The sequence below is a fragment of the Hemitrygon akajei genome, chromosome 10 (assembly GCF_048418815.1).
Source record: "Hemitrygon akajei chromosome 10, sHemAka1.3, whole genome shotgun sequence".
In the NCBI taxonomy this organism is placed as follows: Eukaryota; Metazoa; Chordata; class Chondrichthyes; order Myliobatiformes; family Dasyatidae; genus Hemitrygon; species Hemitrygon akajei.
Genome location: NC_133133.1, coordinates 145,634,624 through 145,654,989, shown reverse-complemented (window position 1 = coordinate 145,654,989; position 20,366 = coordinate 145,634,624). Strand labels below are relative to the sequence as shown.

The window sequence follows — 20,366 nt, the reverse complement described above, 5'->3', positions numbered from 1 at the left end:
AACCTATATGATGCACATCTTTTCCTGATGATTAAAAAGACAAAGGTGTTGACAATTTCATTAGCTGCACAGTTATATTCAGTAGAAATTACATTCTTCTTTCTACTTATAAAAAAAAGCTTGAAAAATCAGTGAAGTCCAGAGTGTTTCTTTATGAAGTTTACATCACAAATATGTAGAACAACAGCACACTCTAGTGTACACAAACTAAACAGAAAATAACACTTCCAAAATATTTACAAAATAAATATTTGACCCATCAAATATTTACCTACATTGATCAAAATGCTACCCAACCTACTTCCACCTTCCAATACTGAGCCCATAGGTCTGCAAGTCACAGTTCAAGTACTGTTTAATATGAAGATTTCTGCCTCTATCAGCCTGTAAGAGGAGTTCCAAACACTATCTTCTCTCTGCAGCTTAAAACCCACTTATTGCTCACTTTTGCAGTTTGGAAAGTCCAAACTCAAAATGTCGACTGCTTTAAAATGTCAACACTTATCCTTCTTATTACACTATTTAGGTATCTCAATTTTGTACACTTCAATTAAGTGCATCTTCGGTCTCCTCCTATGTTCCCTCTAAACTTTGCACGTGTACGCGCGCACACACTCTTTTCAACCAGCGCACAAAAGAAATTAATGTGCGCACAAAAGGTTAGTTACCTAAAATAATGTATTAATTAATAATTATACTTATTGAAAATAATCTTTTATCTAAATGTTTCTGTTAACTAGTTGTTTGGTTTTTCAAATACCACAATGCACGTCACTAATTTACGTCACCTCAACTTTCCTGTTCTGGTTTGTGCAACTGCATCATGGCGGCAGCCATCTTTGGTGGACAGTGTTCATATCGTAAAGTTTACAAAGATCTGTTTCAAATCCTGTAGATAGCTTACTAAGTTTTTATTGAAAAAATGTTTCGTAGAGTGACAAAGTTAAAGTTTTGCTAAGCCAACAACATGAAGAAAACGTCACAGTAGATACAAGTTCGCTGTTGACTTTTATAAATAGTCTTTTGTTCATTTATAAGAAAGGTTGCCTGAAGATGAGGTACAAGAATGGTCAGCTTTTGATTTCTCCGCAATTGCAGATGGTGACTTCACATTTAGCAATGAACAAGTTAATGCCTTATGTCTAAAATATCATGATTTTCTAGCTGAAAATAATGTAATAGTTAGACAGTTTAATGATTTAAAATTTTCCGTGCAAGAAAAAATTAAATCCAAAATGATTTCAAACTTGGCTCAAATGGTAATATTTGTACTTCAAAATGAACAGTTTTGCGACCTTGCACAGTCGATGGACATTGGGGGAACCTTTCTTGCATCTAGTGCAGACTGTGAGCGAGATTTTCACCTAATGGATCAACTCAAAAACAAGCTGAGAAACCGTCTAGGTGAATGTCATTTGGATATGTTAATGAGAATCAAAAGCTATCAATTGGATGGAAGTTCTATTAATCTAGATACAGCTTACAAAGAATGGGTAAATGCCAAAGGCAGGAGAGAGAAAAAATACCTGAGTGACTTACATATATATGTTATTTTGTTGTTATTCTGTGCAGTTTTATGTCAAATATTTTGTAAACCTACATAAACTGTGCCATGTGTGTATTCAGTGCGCACATACTTTTGTCACAGGAAAAAAATTTGCACAACATAAGATTTTTGCGTACACCGACTACTAAAAATTAGAGGGAACATTGGTATCCTCTAATCTAACCAGAGTAATCTGGTTTATCCAATTTTTCCTCACAGCCACAAATTTCTGATTCTGGCAACATCTTTGTAATCTTCTCTGCTCCCTCCTCAGTGCAATCGTATTTTCTTGTCATGTGGTACCAGTAAGATACATAAACACTCAAACAATTAGAGTGTCATGTATACTCGCATAACAATCTGCTCTCATACTCCATCTCAGTTAATAAGACAAATAGGATGTTTTTCCTTTAACTATCTTATTGACTGATTCTTAAAGATCTGTGGATAAGCATTAGAAGTTCCTTAATCTATCACACAATATCTTTTCATTTGTTGCACAGATCCTTCCCAGCTTATGAACACCCAACATACCTACACCCTGGATACACAAGTGCATATTTGGGAGACCAGCAAGATGAGTTTTCTGGCTGCTGCAGTACTGGAGGCATGTCCCGCCATGTGAGAACTTTGTTTCTCGCCACAATTTCAACTTGCAACCGTCAAGGTTATAAACAGTTCACAGGATCAGAACCCTGTCACAACCTGGGAAGGGCCAGCATATTCCTTTAATTTATTGCAACTCAAATGTATTGCCTCACATTTCTCTGAACTAAATTCTGTTTCTCTGCCTAAAAGACTAGATTGTCTGTATCCTCCATTTAAAGCTTTCTTTTTCACTAGGAAACACATCTCTGCATCACAATTCTTGAGTAATTTTAGCAAGACCTTAGATGCCACTCAACTGTGCTTTGTTAATTGCTCAAGTTTGTTCCAAACAGCAGTTAAGAAGGCAAAAGGGAAGCATCGTGAGGGAGACAGATCTATATGATATTGCAATAGTGGAAGATATTTTCATTGAGTATATACAGTGAAATTAACACATTTCCATATTATGAAAATACAACATCAGTTGAAGGATATGTGTATATTCTCACTCTCACTCTTAAATCCACCTATTCCAACCAGATGAACAAACAAGGAACCGGAAGGCTTGCAAGAATGAATAATCATAGGGCAGCAGATATTTTAAACTTTTTTCCACTAACAAAAGTCAAAGAAAAAGTTTGCACTTGTAGAGGAGCTGATAATATACAATGCTTTAAGCTTAGACCCTTTGCCAGTTCTCTCCATTATTAATTAGCCTTTGGATGGCTACTAGCATCTTTTGTCATTTTTTTAAAAATTTCCCATATCTTCAGTTATATTTCTTTCCCCTTTATTTTCACAGATAAATAGGTACCTTCTCCAAGGATTTAGGATTTCCAGAGACTAAGCCTTTCGAAAGCCAAATTTTACTTGAGTGATAGAGTACATGGGTCCAGAAAGGTTGGTTCGCATTTAAGCACACATTGTTGAAATCCTGGTCAATTGGGGTGGGTTGTATGGAAATATTTGGTTTCCAATATGTTTATTGCTTCATGGCAAATAGAAATGTGCATTAAGTGTTGCAGATATTACTACTGGCCTTGTGAACTCCATTGCCGAGTACAGACAGTCATTGGGTAAAGTGTCAGTTCAATTTCTGAGAACACTCATAAACCAATTTATTTACAAGTCAGAAGTCTATAGCTTCCCAATCATATCATGCTGCATATATTGTTACAAATCTTTTACTTCATTGAATAATCATCTAACACTATCCTTAACTAATGGAAACATTACTAGCTTCAAAAATACCTTAAAAGTGTGTGAGAGAATTTGCAAGGTCAGATTTCCATTAGTATGGAAGAATTTATGCTCTTTGGATACGTAGGGGTTAACCTGATCACTTGTGAATGCTCTTAAAATTTAGCTGAAGTCCTTGCAAGTCTTAGAATTTAGCTAAAGTCCTTGCAACATGGATGTTGTGGTGCCGCATTTACGTAATGTTCTTGTTTGTCCTGTTCATAGTCACGTTGTTTGTTACAATCCAGCTCTAAATTCACAATCAAACAATGTTATTGTTAAGAGCTTTTAGTTATGTATGCTGTGTCTATATAATGAAGCATGTCTGAAAGCTAAGCAGAGCCCCTAAGCACCGCTTTTAGGTACAAGAGGCTCTCCATAATATCATGTAATAAAGTCCTCTAGTCTGAAACAATTCTCTGAGTCGGCCTGATTTATTCTGTCTAGTGTTCCTGAGATTTATCCGCCACAGTTTGGTGATGAGGATGGGAACCTTAATTTAGTCTCCTAGCTGAAAGGGGGAGGCTATAAGAGCAGGATCCAAAAAAGAACCCTAGGCAGAAAAGGAGAAGCAAGACAGAAAGGTGCCTTCCAAGTTGGGAAGGAAAATCAGTCTCCTAGCTGAAAAGGGGAGACTGGTAGGCTGTCTCCTAGCTGAAAAGGGGGCGGTAGGGGGTGCTCATAGGGGTACAAAGGTAGCTACCGATTTATTCCGTAACCAAACCCAGAGACCTGTGGAAAGACAGAGGAAACACACCAGTGAGCACTCATTGTGTACATAGAGTGTATATAGAAACGTTGTGCTGTCTTAACTGAAATAAAAATCCTAAACAGGAAAAATGGGAAGTGCAGCAGTCAATCAGCTAGCACTGATCCTGTTAATAAACTGAAGAGTTCCGGAGGTAAGATGGAAGGCTTTGAACACTCAACTGCAGGTAGGAAAAAAACCGCCAAAAAGATTAAAAAGATAAAATGGCACCACCAGCAAATAGTAGACTCCTTACTCCCGCCTGGATCTCCGGTGGATATGGTAATCAGAGAGACTGGAGATGATTGTTATGCGGTAACATTCAGTAGTGATTTGTATGAGTAATCACATGGGGATTGGCCGTATGGGGGAAGTTTTAATTTGAAACTAATCCAGCACTGGGAGGACGCCACCCGAAATGGGGATGGTGACCCAAATTGGTACGCTGATTACGTGTTAAGATATTTTAAACGATGGATGGAGGTGGCTAAAAGACACTAACCTCCAAAGAGAAAGGAGATTAAGCAGTCTGAAACAGAGAAGGCTGAGGCTGAAACAAAACCTGCCATGGGACTTTATCTCCAACTCCCCGTACTGGCCAGTGCCCCACTGGCACCCAATAGTGGAACAGAAGATTTAATAATGACGACAACTGCCTAGGGATGACCTGCACCCACTCCTTACAAACCCCTATGCCAGAAGTTCAGGCACCTGACACCCCCAGCGGAGCAGACATCACTGTAATGAGAGAAGGGTCTCAGGAAAGAGGAATTTAAGCTGAAGGAGCTGAAGGAAGTGTTAGCAGTACTAGAGATGACAAAAAAAACACCCAAAAAGGCAGACAAAAAAAAAAGAGGCAGGAAAAGAGAAAAAGAGAATGAAGGATAAGCTTTTAACAGACACCTTCATTATATCTAAAACAGCCCCGCTTCCCCTGCTGAATCCGCAGACCCTTTGTAAATTAGGGGCAACACTGCAGTGTACAGCTGAAGGTATATACATGTAGCTTCCTCAAATTAAGGTCCCTCAAATGCTAAAATTAATGAATGGGTGAGAAAAGGACAGTTCAGAACCCATACTATACTGTTGGCAGCTGGTTAGCATTCTCTATGCTTGGCAAGTCCAGAGACTGTATGACACATTGATAGGATGAGCCAAACTCTACATGCAAAATCTGCAATACTTGATTAATAGCAGCCAAGAAAAGAAGCAGCTCCATTGCATGGTCTATTACACTTTACAAACTGACCCGCACGATGATCAGGCTGTACGCCCTTATTTAAACGGTAAAGCTAAAGGCAACACCACATGTGTATTTTGGTCCCAAGGGGTTAGGGCTCCTGGTAGACTTAGTGGAAGATCAGGAAAAAAGATTCCGACTAGGGGACTCCTCCATGCCTCATTTGACAATGGCCATAAGACCACCAGCCTAAAGATAGTGGGACGATGACAAAACGACTGGTTGAGAAACCAAGGCTGTTTATACTATAACTCTGCCGGTACTGGGTCAAGAAACCCGAATAGAATTCTTTAACAAAAAGGAGGGGAGAATTATGTTAAAGTCTGAGGACCGGGAAACAACCTTTAAAAAGCAACAACCACCAGCAGAAGACCTTCTACTTCCCCCTAGAGGCTTAGCGCGGGTACCAGGGAACCAATGGGCCCAACATAAAAATCATGTGGGACAGGCCCAAACAGGTCCGGAGCATAAAATTACTCTAAAAAAGAATGTGCCACTGCCCTGTTTTAAACAGTACCGTATAGCTACTGAAGCTGAAGAAGGTATCGCTCCAGTAATTGACTCATTGCAGCAAGGGGAGCTGGTGAAGACACAACGCCTGTGTAACACCCCTATATTACCTGTTGCAAAACCAGGCCAGAGAAATGAGTGGCATTTTGTGCAGGACCTAAGAGCCATTAATAAGATAGTCATTCCTATCGCTCCGCTGGTGCTGGACACCAACATTATACTCACTTCTATACCTGCAGGAGCTAGTACCTTTACTATAGTCGATCGGTGCTCAGCATTTTTCTCCATACCTTTGCACAAGGATAGCCAGTATTTATTTGCCTTTACTTATAAGAATGAGCAATATACGTGGACACGTCAGCCCCAGGGATATACAGTAAACCCCGCAGTTTAAGCTGCAGCAGTTAAAAATGATTTGGCTCAATGCCAGCTGTCCGAAGTCCACGCTGATTCAGTATGCAGACAACATCCTGATAGAATATGCTACAGAGCCACAATGTCTGACAGATTCTTTAACACTCTTTGAACTTTTGGCGAGAAGAGGACACAGAGTGTCTGTGGAGAAAATGCAGTTTTGCCAAGAGACCGCCCAGTACCTTGGATTCCAGCTCAGAAAAGGTTGGTGATGTTTGGGAAGGGATCGAATAAAAGCAATAAAGAAAGTCCCAGCCCCCAAAACAAAAAAATGACATTCTTTCTTTCCTGGGCATGGTAGGGCACTGTTGACAGTGGATTCCCGAATACCAGGAGAGGGATACAGTAATGTGTTCTGCTACATTGAAAACGGAGACCCTGATCATGGAATGGACACGCAAAAGGGAGAAAGCCTTCCATGACCTAAATGTAATGGTAGAAAAAAAAATCCTATTGTATTGGATCACCCATGTAGTGTGATAGCACTCCATGCCATAATGTTACTGTTGAATTCAGCTGCTACCCAGCATTTTACCACAGCCAGGACAAGTTATGAGGTGATTTTTCTCTCTTGATCCAATTGTACGTACAAAAGATCTCAGACTATTAATCCAGCTACTTTTGTTCCATTACCATCTGCACAGCGGGATGGTGATGACCGTGACTATCTGCTCGCAGTGGAAGCCACTACTACTCCCCGACCAGATCTGAGAAGCAAACCTATTGATAACCCTGATTTAATTATTTTCATAGATGGCTCTTTGCACCGCCCAAGAGGTGATCTGTTGCTGGCAAGGTATGCTATAGTAACGATCCACAAGGTAGTCGAAGCTTATGCCTTGCCAATAGGAACATCAGCGCAGGAGGCAGAACTCTATGCCATTACCTGAGCTTGCTTGCATTTTGGCCTAAGGAAAACCTGCCAATGTTCATTCTGATTTATGTTATGCGTTTGGGATAGCACATAACTTTGGGCAATTGTGGAAAAATAGAGGATTTATCACCTTGTTGGGAAAAGCAATTAACACGCCTCCTTTGGACTGAATCTTTTAGAAGCTATATAGTTGCCACAGACTTTAGTAATAATTAAGTGCAAAGCACACACCTTAGCCGAGAATGAGGTCTCCAAGGAGGAATCGGTTTGCAGACATGGTAGCAAAACAGGTGGCCCTTCAGCAACAACCTGTGCTACAGACCCCTTGAGTTGAATCGGGAGGAAAGGAGCTCACTATGTGTGTTCATGTCCAGCAGTTGCAGGAAGCCCAAAATCTTGCCTCACAGTAAGAGAAATGTGCCTGGAGCAAATCTGCATGTTACCAGAATACCGGGCTATGGCGTTACCCAGACGTCCGAGTAGTGTGCCCGCATAGTTTATTTTTGCCCCTGGGTCGCCTGGCACATGGTCAAAGGAGGGATGCAGCATGCCATCACTCAACAATGATATGCCCCTGCAAATTGACTTTGTACATATGCCTGCTGAAAGGAGGTTTAAGTATATATTGGTAATAGTAGACGTGTTTTCCAGATGGGCGGAGGTCTATCCAACCAGGAGTAATGATGCAAGAACTGTGGTGAACATATTGATGAAAGGAATACCTAGGTTGGAGTTCCCCTAAGGATAAGTAGCGACAGGGGAACCCATTTTACAAATAAATTAGTGCAGTTACTGAAAGAAGCCTTGGGGTTCCAGTAGAAATTGTATATCCCCTACCAGCCTCAGTCCTCAGGTGTGGTAGAAAGTGCAAATGGGGAAATAAAAGCAGCTTTGACAAAAGTTTGTCAGCAAAACAATCTCAGACGGCCAGAGGCAATGCCCTTAGTCATGTACACTCTACGAAATCAGAAGAATAGAAGTACAGGACTTACCCCTCATGAAATTTTGATGGGGCGGCCTATGACAATAGGAACTAAGCCTCCCATGACCCCAAAAAAGGTAGCGCTAATATGTAATGCTGAGAAGACACTGAAATACGCACAAGCGTTGTGTCAGGAAGCAGGGAAATTGTATGAGAGGGTCCAGCACACCTAGGCACCTTTAACTGAAGGTAACATTCATCCGTTTAAGCCGGGAGATAAAACATATGTGAGATCAATGAATAAAAATTCTTTCTCTCCCAGGTGGAAAGGCCCCTACCTAGTGCTGCTGACGACCCATACAGCCGTTAAGGTGAAGGAGAAACCTGATTGAATACATGCTAGCAGGTGCAAGTTGCACCACGACAAGGATGAAATAAAACACTGAACGAGCGAATCTTCCCCAAGAGAGAGGAATGGCACAGGGAACCAAGAACCAAGTGTTATTGAGAGACTGGAAAAGAAATCTGTTCTAAATTGCACCTCATGTTATATACATAGTGACTGATTATTAACAAAATATATACTCAATAGAGGACTAACATGAAGGAAGTAGTGGTAATAATCATATTGGGGGTGGGATTGATTGATTACCTAACAGCATCGGAGGGCAAATACAAAGAAACAGGAAAGTGGAGAAGTATTATTAGCCTGGGAAGGAGGGTTCTGTGCATCAGTAGGGAAAGAATGTTGCACCTACATACCCGATGCCTCAGAAAACTTAACTGACCTTAGTCAACACACAAAGGGAAAGATTATGAGATTAGGAAGATAGGGAAACAGTTTAAGAATTCTGGTTCAGGAACGAAATGGTGGGAAATAATAGAGGGATGGTTTTCTGGCTGGGGAAGCTGGATTACCCATGGGATAATGATACAGGCTTAATTTGGAGAAGGAAGTCTGAGAATCGGAGCGGGAGAGCGGCAGGAGCCATTTTGATTTTTTCTTCTTCTGATCAGAGTTAAGAGAGGCAGGACTGCACAGGCGTGTGACGTCAGGCAGTGAAGCGCGTAAGATTTAAAAGGAACACAGCCTTATACAGCAGGCAGCGTCGTTTTGCGGGCAGCGGAGGGAGCCGGGAGCAGAGTGAAGGCTTAAGGGCTTGGGCTCAACGGGCTTAGGCAGAAACAGGCGAGGTAAGGTAGGTTTAGTTTTCAATTTTTCCTGTTATTTGAGGAAAGGGGGAATTATGAGTGTGAGGGCAGCTTGTTGTTCTCGGTGTCGGATGTGGGAGATCCTGGAGTCTCCTAGCCTCCAGGTGGGCTGAGCAGCAGCTCCTAAGGGACCGTGTTAGGGAACTGGAGCTGCAGCTCAATGACCTTCATCTGGTCAGGGAGAGTGAGGAGATGATAGAGAGGAGTTCCAGGCAGGTGGTCACACCGGGTCCACGGGAGGCAGACAAGTGGGTCATGGTTAGGAGAGGGAAGGGGAAGAGTCAGGTACTAGAGAGTACCCCACTGGCTGTACCCCTTGACAATAAGTACTCCTGTTTGAGTACTGTTGGGGGGGACAGCCTACCTGGGGGAAGCAACAGTGGCCATGCCTCCGGCACAGAGTCCGGCCCTGTAGCTCAGAAGGGTAGGGAAAGGAAGAGGAAGGCAGTAGTAATAGGGGACTCGATAGCTAGGGGGTCAGATAGGTGATTCTGTGGACGCAGTCAGGAGACCCAGGTGGTAGTTTGCCTCCCTGGTGCTAGGGTCCGGGATGTTCCTGATCGCGTCCAAGATATCCTTAAGTGGGAGGGTGAGGACCCAGAGGTCGTGGTACATATAGGTACCAATGACATAGGTAGGAAAAGGGAAGAGGTCCTGAAAGGAGAATATAAGGAGTTAGGAAGGGAGTTGAGAAGAAAGACCGCAAAGGTAGTAATCTCGGGATTACTACCTGTGCCACGCAACAGTGGGAGTAGGAATGAAATGGGGTGGAGAATAAATGTGTGGCTGAGGGATAGGAGCAGGGGGCAGGGATTCAAGTTTCTGGATCATTGGGACCTCTTTTGGGGCAGGTGTGACCTGTACAAAAAGGACAGGTTGCACTTAAATCCTAGGGGGACCAATATCCTGGCGAGGACATTTGCAAAGGCTACTGGGGAGACTTTAAACTAGAATGGTTGGGGGGTTGGAATCAAATTGAAGAGACTAGGAGGGAGGAGGTTAGTTCATAAATAGGGAAAGCTAATAGACAGTGTGTGAGGGAGGATAGGCAGGTGACAGACAAGGGGAGCGCTCAGACCGAAGATGTAGGGGAGAAGGAAGAAAAAGAAGATAGTAAAGTTGTTTGCACCGTTAGGGATAAACAGAGAGTAAGAGGTGAAGAGTTTCTTAAATGCATCTATTTTAATGCTAGGAGCATTGTAAGAAAGGTGGATGAACTTAAGAGCATGGATTGATACCTGGAAATATGATGTTGTAGCTATTAGTGAAACATGGTGCAGGAGGAGGTGTGATTGGCAACTAAATATTCCTGGATTTTGTTGCTTCAGGTGTGATAGAATCAGAGAGGCAAGAGGAGGAGGTGTTGCATTGCTTGTCAGAGAAAATATTACAGCAGTGCTTTGGCAGGGTAGATTATAGGGCTCGTCTAGGGAGACTATTTGGGTGGAATTGAGGAATGGGAAAGGTGTGGTAACACTTATAGGGGTGTATTATAGACCACCTAATGGGGAGCGAGAATTGGAGGAGCAAAGTTTTAAGGAGATAGCAGATATTTGTAGTAAGCACAGGGTTGTGATTGTGGGAGATTTTAATTTTCCACACATAGACTGGGAAGCCCATTCTGTAAAAGGGCTGGATGGTTTGGAGTTTGTAAAATGTGTGCAGGATAGCTTTTTGCAGCAATACATAGAGGTACCAACTAGAGAAGGGGCAGTGTTGGATCTCCTGTTAGGGAAATGAGATAGGTCAGGTGATGGAGGTATGTGTTGGGGAGCACTTCGGGTCCAGTGATCACAATGCCATTAGTTTCAATATAATTATGGAGAAGGATAGGACTGGACCCAGGGTTGAGATTTTTGATTGGAGAAAGGCTAACTTTGAGGAGATGCAAAAGGATTTAGGAGTGGATTGGGACAATTTATTTTATGGGAAGGATGTAATAGAGAAATAGCGGTCATTTAAAGGTGAAATTTTGAGAGTACAGAATCTTTATGTTCCTGTTAGGTTGAAAGGAAAGGTTAAAAGTTTGAGAGAGCCATGGTTTTCAAGGGATATTGGAAATTTGGTTCACGAAAAGAGAGATCTACAATAAATATAGGTAGCATGGAGTAAATTAGGTGCTCGAGGAATATAAAGAATGTAAAAAGAATCTTAAGAAAGAAATTAGAAAAGCTAAAAGATATGAGTTTGCTTTGGCAAGTAAGGTGAAAATAAATCCAAAGGGTTTCTACAGTTATATTAATAGCAAAAGGATAGTGAGGGATAAAAATTGGTCACTTAGAGAATCAGAGTGGACAGCTATATGTGGAGCCAAAAGAGATGTGGGAGATTTTAAACAATTTCTTTTCTTCAGTATTCACTAAGGAGAAGGATATTGAATTGTGTAAGGTAAGGGAAACAAGTAGGGTAGTTATGGAAACTATAATGATTAAAGAAGAGGAAGTACTGGTGCTTTTAAAGAATATAAGAGTGTATATGTCTCCAAGTATTGGAGTATAAAAGTTGCATTGTTTGCTGTGTAACCAAAACTATGTAGTCAGCTTTGAACTTGCTATCTACTATGCATGTATCCAATTTAGTAGGAGAATGAAATCTTAAGAATGTAGAAGACAATGGTGTGTTAATGAGAGGTAGCTAAGAGATGTAGATTATGTAGTCAGCTTTGAGTTTGCTATTTGCTATGCATGTATCCAATTTAGTTTGCTGTGTAACCAAAACTAAGTAGTCAGCTTTGAACTTGCTATTTGCTATGCATGTATCCAATTTAGTAGGAGAATGAAATCTTAAGAATGTAGAAGACAATGGTGTGTTAATGAGAGGTAGCTAAGAGATGTAGATTAGAACATGATTAAGTCAATGGGTAGGAACAATAGTGGCGGATGTACTTGTGATACGCAACTATAGACCGATTGGATATGCTAATGCAACTAAACCAGGAGGTATTCCCTAGGACCTTGAGGGAAGTTAGTGTAGAAACAGCAGGGGCTCTGACAGAAATATTTCAAATGTCATTAGAAACGGGGATGGTGCCGGAAGATTAGTGTATTGCTCATGTGGTTCCATTGTTTAAAAAGGGTTCTAAGAGTAAACCTAGCAATCATCGGCCTGTCAGTTTGACGTCACTGGTGGGCAAATTAATGGCAAGTATTCTTAGAGATGGTATATATAATTATCTGGATAGACAAGGTCTGATTAGGAACAGTCAACATGGATTTGTGCGCAGAAGGTCATGTTTGACAAATCTTACTGAATTTTTTGAAGAGGTTACTAGGAAAATTGATGAGGGTAAAGCAGTGGATGTTGTCTATATGGACTTCAGTAAGGCCTTTGACAAGGCTCCACACAGAAGGTTAGTTAGGAAGGTTCAATCGTTAGGTATTAATAATGAAGTAGTAAAATGGATTCAACAGTGGCTGGATGGGAGATACCAAAAAGTAGTGGTGGATAACTGTTTGTCAGGTTGGAGGCCGGTGACTAGTGGTGTGCCTCAGGGATCTGTACTGGGTCCAATGTCGTTTGTCATATACATTAATGATCTGGATGATGGGGTGGTAAATTGGATTAGTAAGTATGCAGATGATACTAAGATAGGTGGTGTTGTGGATAATGAAGTAGGTTTTCAAAACTTGCAGAGATTTAGGCCAGTTAGAAGAGTGGGCTGAAAGATGGCAGATGGTGTTTAGTGCTGATAAGTGTGAGGTGCTACATTTTAGTAGGACTAATTAAAATAGGACATACATGGTAAATGATAGGGCATTGAGGAATGCAGTAGAACAAAGTGACCTAGGAATAATGGTGCATAGTTCCCTGAAGGTAGAATCTCATGTGGATAGGGTGGTGAAGAAAGCTTTTGGTATGCTGGCCTTTATAAATCAGAGCATTGAGTATAGGAATTGGGATGTAATGTTAAAATTATACAGGGCATTGGTGAGGCCAAATTTGGAGTATTATGTACAGTTCTGGTCACCAAATTATAGGAAAGATGTCAACAAAATAGAGAGAGTACAGAGAAGATTTACTAGAATGTTACCTGGGTTTCAGCACCTAAGTTACAGAGAAAAGTTGAACAGGTTAGGTCTTTATTCTTTGGAGCGTAGAAGGTTGAGGGGGGGTATTTGATAGAGTATTTAAAATTATGAGGGGGATAGATAGAGTTGACATGGATAGGCTTTTTCCATTGAGAGTAGGGGAGATTCAAACAAGAGGACATGAGCTGAGAATTAAGGGGCAAAAGTTTAGGGGTAACACAAGGGGGAACTTCTTTACTCAGAGAGTGATAGCTGTGTGGAACGAGCTTCCAGTAGAAGTGGTAGAGGCAGGTTCGATTTTGTCATTTAAAAAATAAATTGGATAGGTATATGGACAGGAAAGGAATGGTGGGTTATGGGCTGAGTGCAGGTAGGTGGGACTAGGTGGGAGTAAGCGTTCGGCACGAACTAGAGGGGCCGAGATGGCCTGTTTCCGTGCTGTAATTGTTATGTGGTTATATGGTTATAATTATAGCGGTAATGATAGGTGTTTTAGGGTGCTGTGTGTGTGGAGCATTACGATTGTGTTGTTACAAGTTAATAAGAAGAACCTTACACAGACCTGAAAATATCCCCATGGTACCCCAGATAGTGAGAGAAGTGCACAGTCATTGAAACTGGTGGGGAGAAGAGGTACACCCTGGCAAAGAAAGACCCTTTCTGGAGGGATATGAACTCCCCTACGAGGAAGAGAAGGAAATACCTCATGAGCAATGTTGATCTGAAAGGATCAACAAGGAGGGAATTGTGGAAGAATTTAAGACTCTTTGGATATGTAGGGGTTAACCTGATTACTTGTGAATGCTCTTAAAATTTAGCTAAAGTCCTTGCAAGTCTTAGAATTTAGCTTAAGTCATTGCAACAAGGGTGTTGTGGCGCCGCATTTACGTAATGTTCTTGTACGTTGCAATTAAGTCCTAAATTCAAAGCCAGATTGTTTGTTACAATCTAGTTCTAAGTTCAGAGTCAAGCAATGTTATTGTTAAGTGCTTTTAGTTACGTATGCTGTGTCTATATAATGAAGCGTGTCTGAGAGCTAAGCAGAGCCCCTAAGCACCGCTTTTAGGTACAAGAGGCTCTCTGTGATATCAATAAAGTCCTTTAGTCTGAAACAATTCTCTGAGTCAGCCTGACTTATTGTCGGCTGCTCCTGAGATTTATCCACAACAATTCATAACCTGGGGAGCCCCTATACAGCATAGACTGAAAACAGTCACATTTGAAATGTTTGTATACAAATGGATTGTTCAAACAGTTTATGTATTGAAATGCAACAATCAATTGCTTAATGCTAGTCCAAATTGCCAACTTGCCCCATTTAACTTAACATTACTGCTCATGTGAAAGCAATCATTAGATACAATCTGTTGATTAAATATAGGTAAACCATGTATACGATGGAACTGAAAATGTAGAGCAGAGGCCACATTTTTCAAATTATACTCTTTTCAGCACATTAAAAACATATTTATTACCCTTTTCAAGCAATGAATGTAACTTGCATTTCATCTAATGCCCCACTTAACAAAAATTTTAATCTGTTTATCTACCTTCTTCTGCAAGACAGTAACTTTACGCTCTTTAACTTCCATCATGTCCTTGAGATCATGAATTTCTCCAGACAGGGTCCCCTTCTCCTCAGCCATCTCTTGCATCTGCTTAGACTTCTTATTCAACATGCTTTCCTTCTCTTCAAGGCGTAAACGCAATGCATCAACCTGGAAGAAACAGGCGAATGAGATTACAGTTCCTCTCTCAACCACTTGCCAAAACTGGAAATGCATTGTACTATACAAAGAGACCAGTCAAACTGGCATTTGACCAGTCTCTCTCTCCCTTGCGTTCGAACTAAATTCACATTATCTCTTATACCCTTCACAAACATGAGGAGCAAAAATCTTCACATTATGTCTCCATCTGAATGTGCAAATTATAGTAATTGTATTGTAAGATATACCACAAAACAATCAATATAACTTAGAAATAGAATTGTGGTAGCATGAATTAATCAGTTTTTTGGACTGGTGGAAGAAGCTGTCCCAGAGCCTGTTGGTCCTGGCTTTAATGCTGCTGAACAGTTTCCCAGATGGTACAGCTGGAACTGTTTGTGGGTGGGGTAACTCTGGTTCCCAATGATCCTTCGGGTCCTTTTTAAACACCTGTCTCTGTAAACATCCTGAATAGTGGGCAGTTCACATCTACAGATGAGCTGGGCTGTATACTTAATATAGGAGTTTGCAAAGATTTGGCATGTAACTAAAACCCATGACAAACTTCAATAGATAAACAGTGGGGAGTATCCTAAATGGTTGCACCACAGCCTGGTATGGAAACACCAGGAAAAGGCTACAAGAAATAGTGGATACAAGCCCAGTCCATCACAGGCAAAGTCCTCCCCACCACGGAGTACATTTACATAGTGCACTAACTCAAGAAGGCAACATCCAAAGACCCCTGCCAACCAGACCATGCCCTCTTTGTGCTATTACCATCTGGGCAGGACGTACAGAAGCCTTTAGTCCCACACCACCAAGTTCAGGAACAGTTAATACCCTACAACCATCAGATTCCTGAACCAGCATGTAAAAACTTCATTCCCCACAACTCTGAACTAATTATACAATCTACAGACTCACTTTCAAGAACTTTTACAATTCATATTCTCTATTATTTTTATTTGCAGTTTGTCCTTTATTCCCCGCATCGACTGTTTGCCAGTCTTCGTCTGCCTACGTATAGTGTTTTGTATAGTTCTACTGTATTTCTTTGGTGAATTAAATGCCTGCAAGAAGATGAATTTCAAGGTAGTATATGGGAATTTCAAGGTAGCATATGGAAGCATATAAATTCTTTGATTATAAATTTACTTTGAACTTTGACAAGCCCTACAATCTGTTCTCCATTCAGGACCAAAGCTGCACTTCTGTAAGATGATCTAATCCAAGGACCTGTCAGTAACTAGGCTTCATCTTGTGGTGTATTTGGTCTTAATCATTAACTAACCTGCCCAGACATGTGGGTTCAAATCAAATTATATCACTTCACCTGTATCCTCCACTCAAATAATGTTTGAAAATAGAAGTTTAAAGAGGAAGAAATACATTGTCCTCTCAAGTTTCAAATTTTAGCCAATGTTTTCCTCGTGAATCACTTTTTTATCCATGCACTGAGGGGTGGAAAGGGGTAAGTGTGGAAGGAAAGGAGAAATCAGACACTGAAAATACAGACTACAGGTTTCATATATGAGACAAAGATTTGTGTTGCTATCAGAAAGGAAAATAATTTATAGGCCTTGGAGAAAGATGAGGATGTCACTCAATAGACAATTAACTAAAGAGACAACACTAGCAAAATCTTCAGCTCCTGAAGGGAAGAAAAAAAAGACTAAACTAGTTGCAATGATAGAAAGGATCCACACTTGGATTATGATATTTATTTCAGGGGTATTCTATTCTTCCACAAATTGTCTTAATGTCTGAAATTAGTTTCTGAGGACATTCTCTTCATGGTTTACTTTAAGATTCTACACTATCCCCATTGCTATTTAATGTTTGGCTTTTTACCAGCCCAACGTGATTCCATTAATCACACCTCCCTTTTTTTGGTATTTTGCAGGGAATACTCACTTCAGACTCCCCAGTCTGATCTTCTATTCCACCCATCACTTCCAATCCAATGAAATCTTCCCATGCAACCAGAAATGCAACACCTGTCCATCCATCTTTTCCTTTCTCTCATGCAGGGATCCAAACAACCATGTATGAGATAATTACTCAGTTGCATTTCATTCAATCTTACCCACTGTATTTTGTATACACAGTCTCCTCTCCTTTGAAGAAACCAACCACAGACTGGATGATCACATTCTGAAGATCCCAGTCCACAGGATGATTTCAAGCTTTCTATTATATGTAATTTTAATTCTCAATCCCACTCTCATTCTGACACATCTCTCTAGGGGCTCCTTCACTGCTACAGTGAGGCCAAATGTAAAATAGAAGAATGACATTCTCATCTGTCTAGACATTTTGCAAGCTTCTGGAATAAACATCATCTTTTCAACTTCAGTTAAATTGCACTTTCACTTACCATCATCATACTCATGTCCCTTTATCACCCCATTTCTTTAAAATACCTTGCTAATGGATAGTACTCATGCCCCCTGACATGATCTTGCTTTCACCCATCCATTTTTTGCCTTCTGCTTTACATCTCACTCCTCTCTATAGCTGTGCTCTGAAAACTATACATTATTTCGCTTAGAGGTCTTCCAGCATTTCTTTCTCTTCCTACTGAGTCCAGTTTCTAAGGCTTTTCATTTATGAAAATTATCTAGGAGGATAATGGTGCAATATTGGCTGGATAGAAAGAGCGGAAATATGCTGAGGTATAGCATCTTTGAAAATAAATCAATCACATGGGTTAAAATTTATTCTAGGCTATTCAATGGTATTCAATGGAGCAATGGTATAAATTATAGTAGTTTACAGTACTGCAATTTTTTCCAACCCTTCTAGACTTAGGACTGGTGCCAGCAGACTGTTAACGTTACACAGTTGTTTAAAAGGAATCAATCTTTGGCAGAGAACAAATTGCTGGAATCAACTGGTCAAAGTGTATAAAAACTCTCATGTCGAAAGGCATATATCAAGGTAATAATTAGTGTTTTTTTGAAATGGATTTGTCTGAATAGCTTGAGTAAGGAGAGGGTCAATAATGCAGTCTGCTGGATGCTACTCAGTAAGATTTTAACACAATTTTTGACAAGATTCCATGTGGCCAAATGGTCAAAAATGCAAAAGCCTTTGAGACAAAAAGGAGAGAGTGACAGTTTTTATTCAAAATCAACTCTGGTTGGAAGTTAGTAGCCAACAAATTATTTATGACTGCAAGGCTTTTACCATTTTAGCTTTACAGGGCTCTGTATTCGATACTCTGCATTTTGAATTTGATTATTAATGATTTAGACTTGTATATAGCGGACAGGACAAAGAAATTCACAGATTAGCCATACAGTTTTCAGTATGAAGTAAAGAAATTCCTTCATTCCACGACCACTACCATCTAGGACGAGAACAACAAATACCTGGGAACACCACCATTTGGAAATCCTCCTCCAAATCACTCACCATCTTGATTTGGAAATATATTATCCTGCCTTCATTGTTGCTGGGTCAAAATCATGGAATTTCCTTCCTAACAGCACTGTGGGTGTACCTACACATCAGAGACTGCAGCGGTTCAAGGAGGCAGCTTATCACCACCTTCTCAAGGGCAACTAGGGATGGACAGTAAATCCCATAAATGTATAAATTTTTTAAAATTAGTTGAATGGTTTCCTCAGGTGGAAGATGGAAATTAGTCCAAAGAAATGTTGCACTACCCTAAATGCATTATCTGATAAGACAAAAGAATATGCAATAAGTTTTTTTGATCTTTTTTCCTTCACTTCTGTGTGCTTCGTACACAGACAATGAGTTCCCAATGTTGTCGTAATTGTTCTTCTCCATTTAGAGCCCACACAGGTCAGGACTTTGCTGGTTTATAAAATACTTTTGAATTGTTTCCTTGGTTCACATGTTAAGCTCTTGTCATGGATAGAATGGTTGAAAACGACACGAAAAAAGGCTACCTGCCTCTCCAATCTATGCCCTTCTGCACCAAGTCTAATTTGGGTCTCAATACGGGGGATTTTGGATTGAAAAAATATACTTATAGTATATTGCTTTACTTAACTAAAATGATAAACAAAGTCAGACTAATGAACAAATACAGAGAAATAACAAGGGGAAAGTATTTTTACAAAATAAAACCATGCAGAGAGCTGTAAGAATTATATAGAAAGTAGGGAAGAGTAATACAATACAGTCTCTGACATATTTAGTTGTTTGCCTGTTCTCCATCTCCCTCTGGTGCTTCCCCCCCCCCCCCTTTTTCCTGAGGCCTCCCGTCCCATGATTCTTTCCCTTCTCCAGCTCTGTATCACTTTCGCCAATCACCTTTCCAGCTCTTAGCTTCATCCCACCCCCTCCGGTCTTCTCCTATCATTTCGCATTTCCCACTCCCCCCACTATTTTCAAATCTCTTACTATCTTTCCTTTCAGTCAGTCCTGACGAAGGGTCTCAGCCCAAAACGTTCATAGTGCTTCTCCTTATAGATGCTGCCTGGCCTGCTGTGTTCCACCAGCATTTTGTGTGTGTTGTTGTTTGAATTTCCAGCATCTGCAGATTTCCTCGTGTTTGCACAGACAAAAGGAAGTTTTTTTATGAAGTAGAGTATTTAGGTGCTAATGAGTGTGTGGTGAACTACATATACCTGTCTGAACACGCCCCCTGCTGACTGCTCCTGTGGCCCCTCCCACTGACCGTGGCTCCTCCCACAGACCCCGCTATAAAGGCGATTGAGGCCTGAGCCCAGCCCTCAGTCTCCAGGATGTAGTATGGTGATCAACTACTGCTTGTTCTTTCTTCCTGTCAAAAAAAGCCGATATCTCGCCTTCACGTCTCAGAGAGAGTTATTGATGGTGCATCAGAGTGGAAGATATTAGTTAAATGAAAATAACTTAGGAGTGGATTTCTAATAAAGAAAATAGTCTACATCCAAACAAACAAAAATAATTGCAAACACTATACTCTAACACATACTAAAAAAAACTAGCTCAGGTTCCTTACAGCATTTTTAAAATTTCACCTGTTAGAATCACATGTTAAAAGGTCGAGAAATATTAATATTAAAATATAGGTCAGCAAGCAAGCATTTCTATTTAATATTTTGAATACAAGATTATTTTTTATTTTAAATGGAAACAGCACAAAATAAAATAGTATTTTTATTTTAGTAATTCAACCATACTGTATGGCTGTATTAGTTGATTATAGTTCAGGTGAAAGACTTAACAGACTTAATTTAACTCTCATTCAAACCATGCATTTTTTTTGTTTTCATCCTTGCATTGTAGATTCCCACATCCACATTTTACACTTATTGACTGAATGACATCAACTTTTCTGGCAGCAAGATGCTATGACAACACACCCCAACCCT

General features: G+C 40.4%; 1 protein-coding gene across 4 annotated transcripts in view; it reads right to left on the bottom strand.

Moving 5' to 3' along the window:
* Positions 1–20,366, bottom strand: part of LOC140734775 (ELKS/Rab6-interacting/CAST family member 1-like) — a 766,434-nt gene that overhangs the window by 650,785 nt on the left and 95,283 nt on the right. For all 4 annotated transcript variants that reach the window (XM_073059261.1, XM_073059262.1, XM_073059263.1 and 1 more), the window contains one exon: positions 14,872–15,039. In XM_073059261.1, coding sequence (XP_072915362.1) covers positions 14,872–15,039 — 168 coding nt within the window. The remainder of the gene's footprint in view (positions 1–14,871; positions 15,040–20,366) is intronic.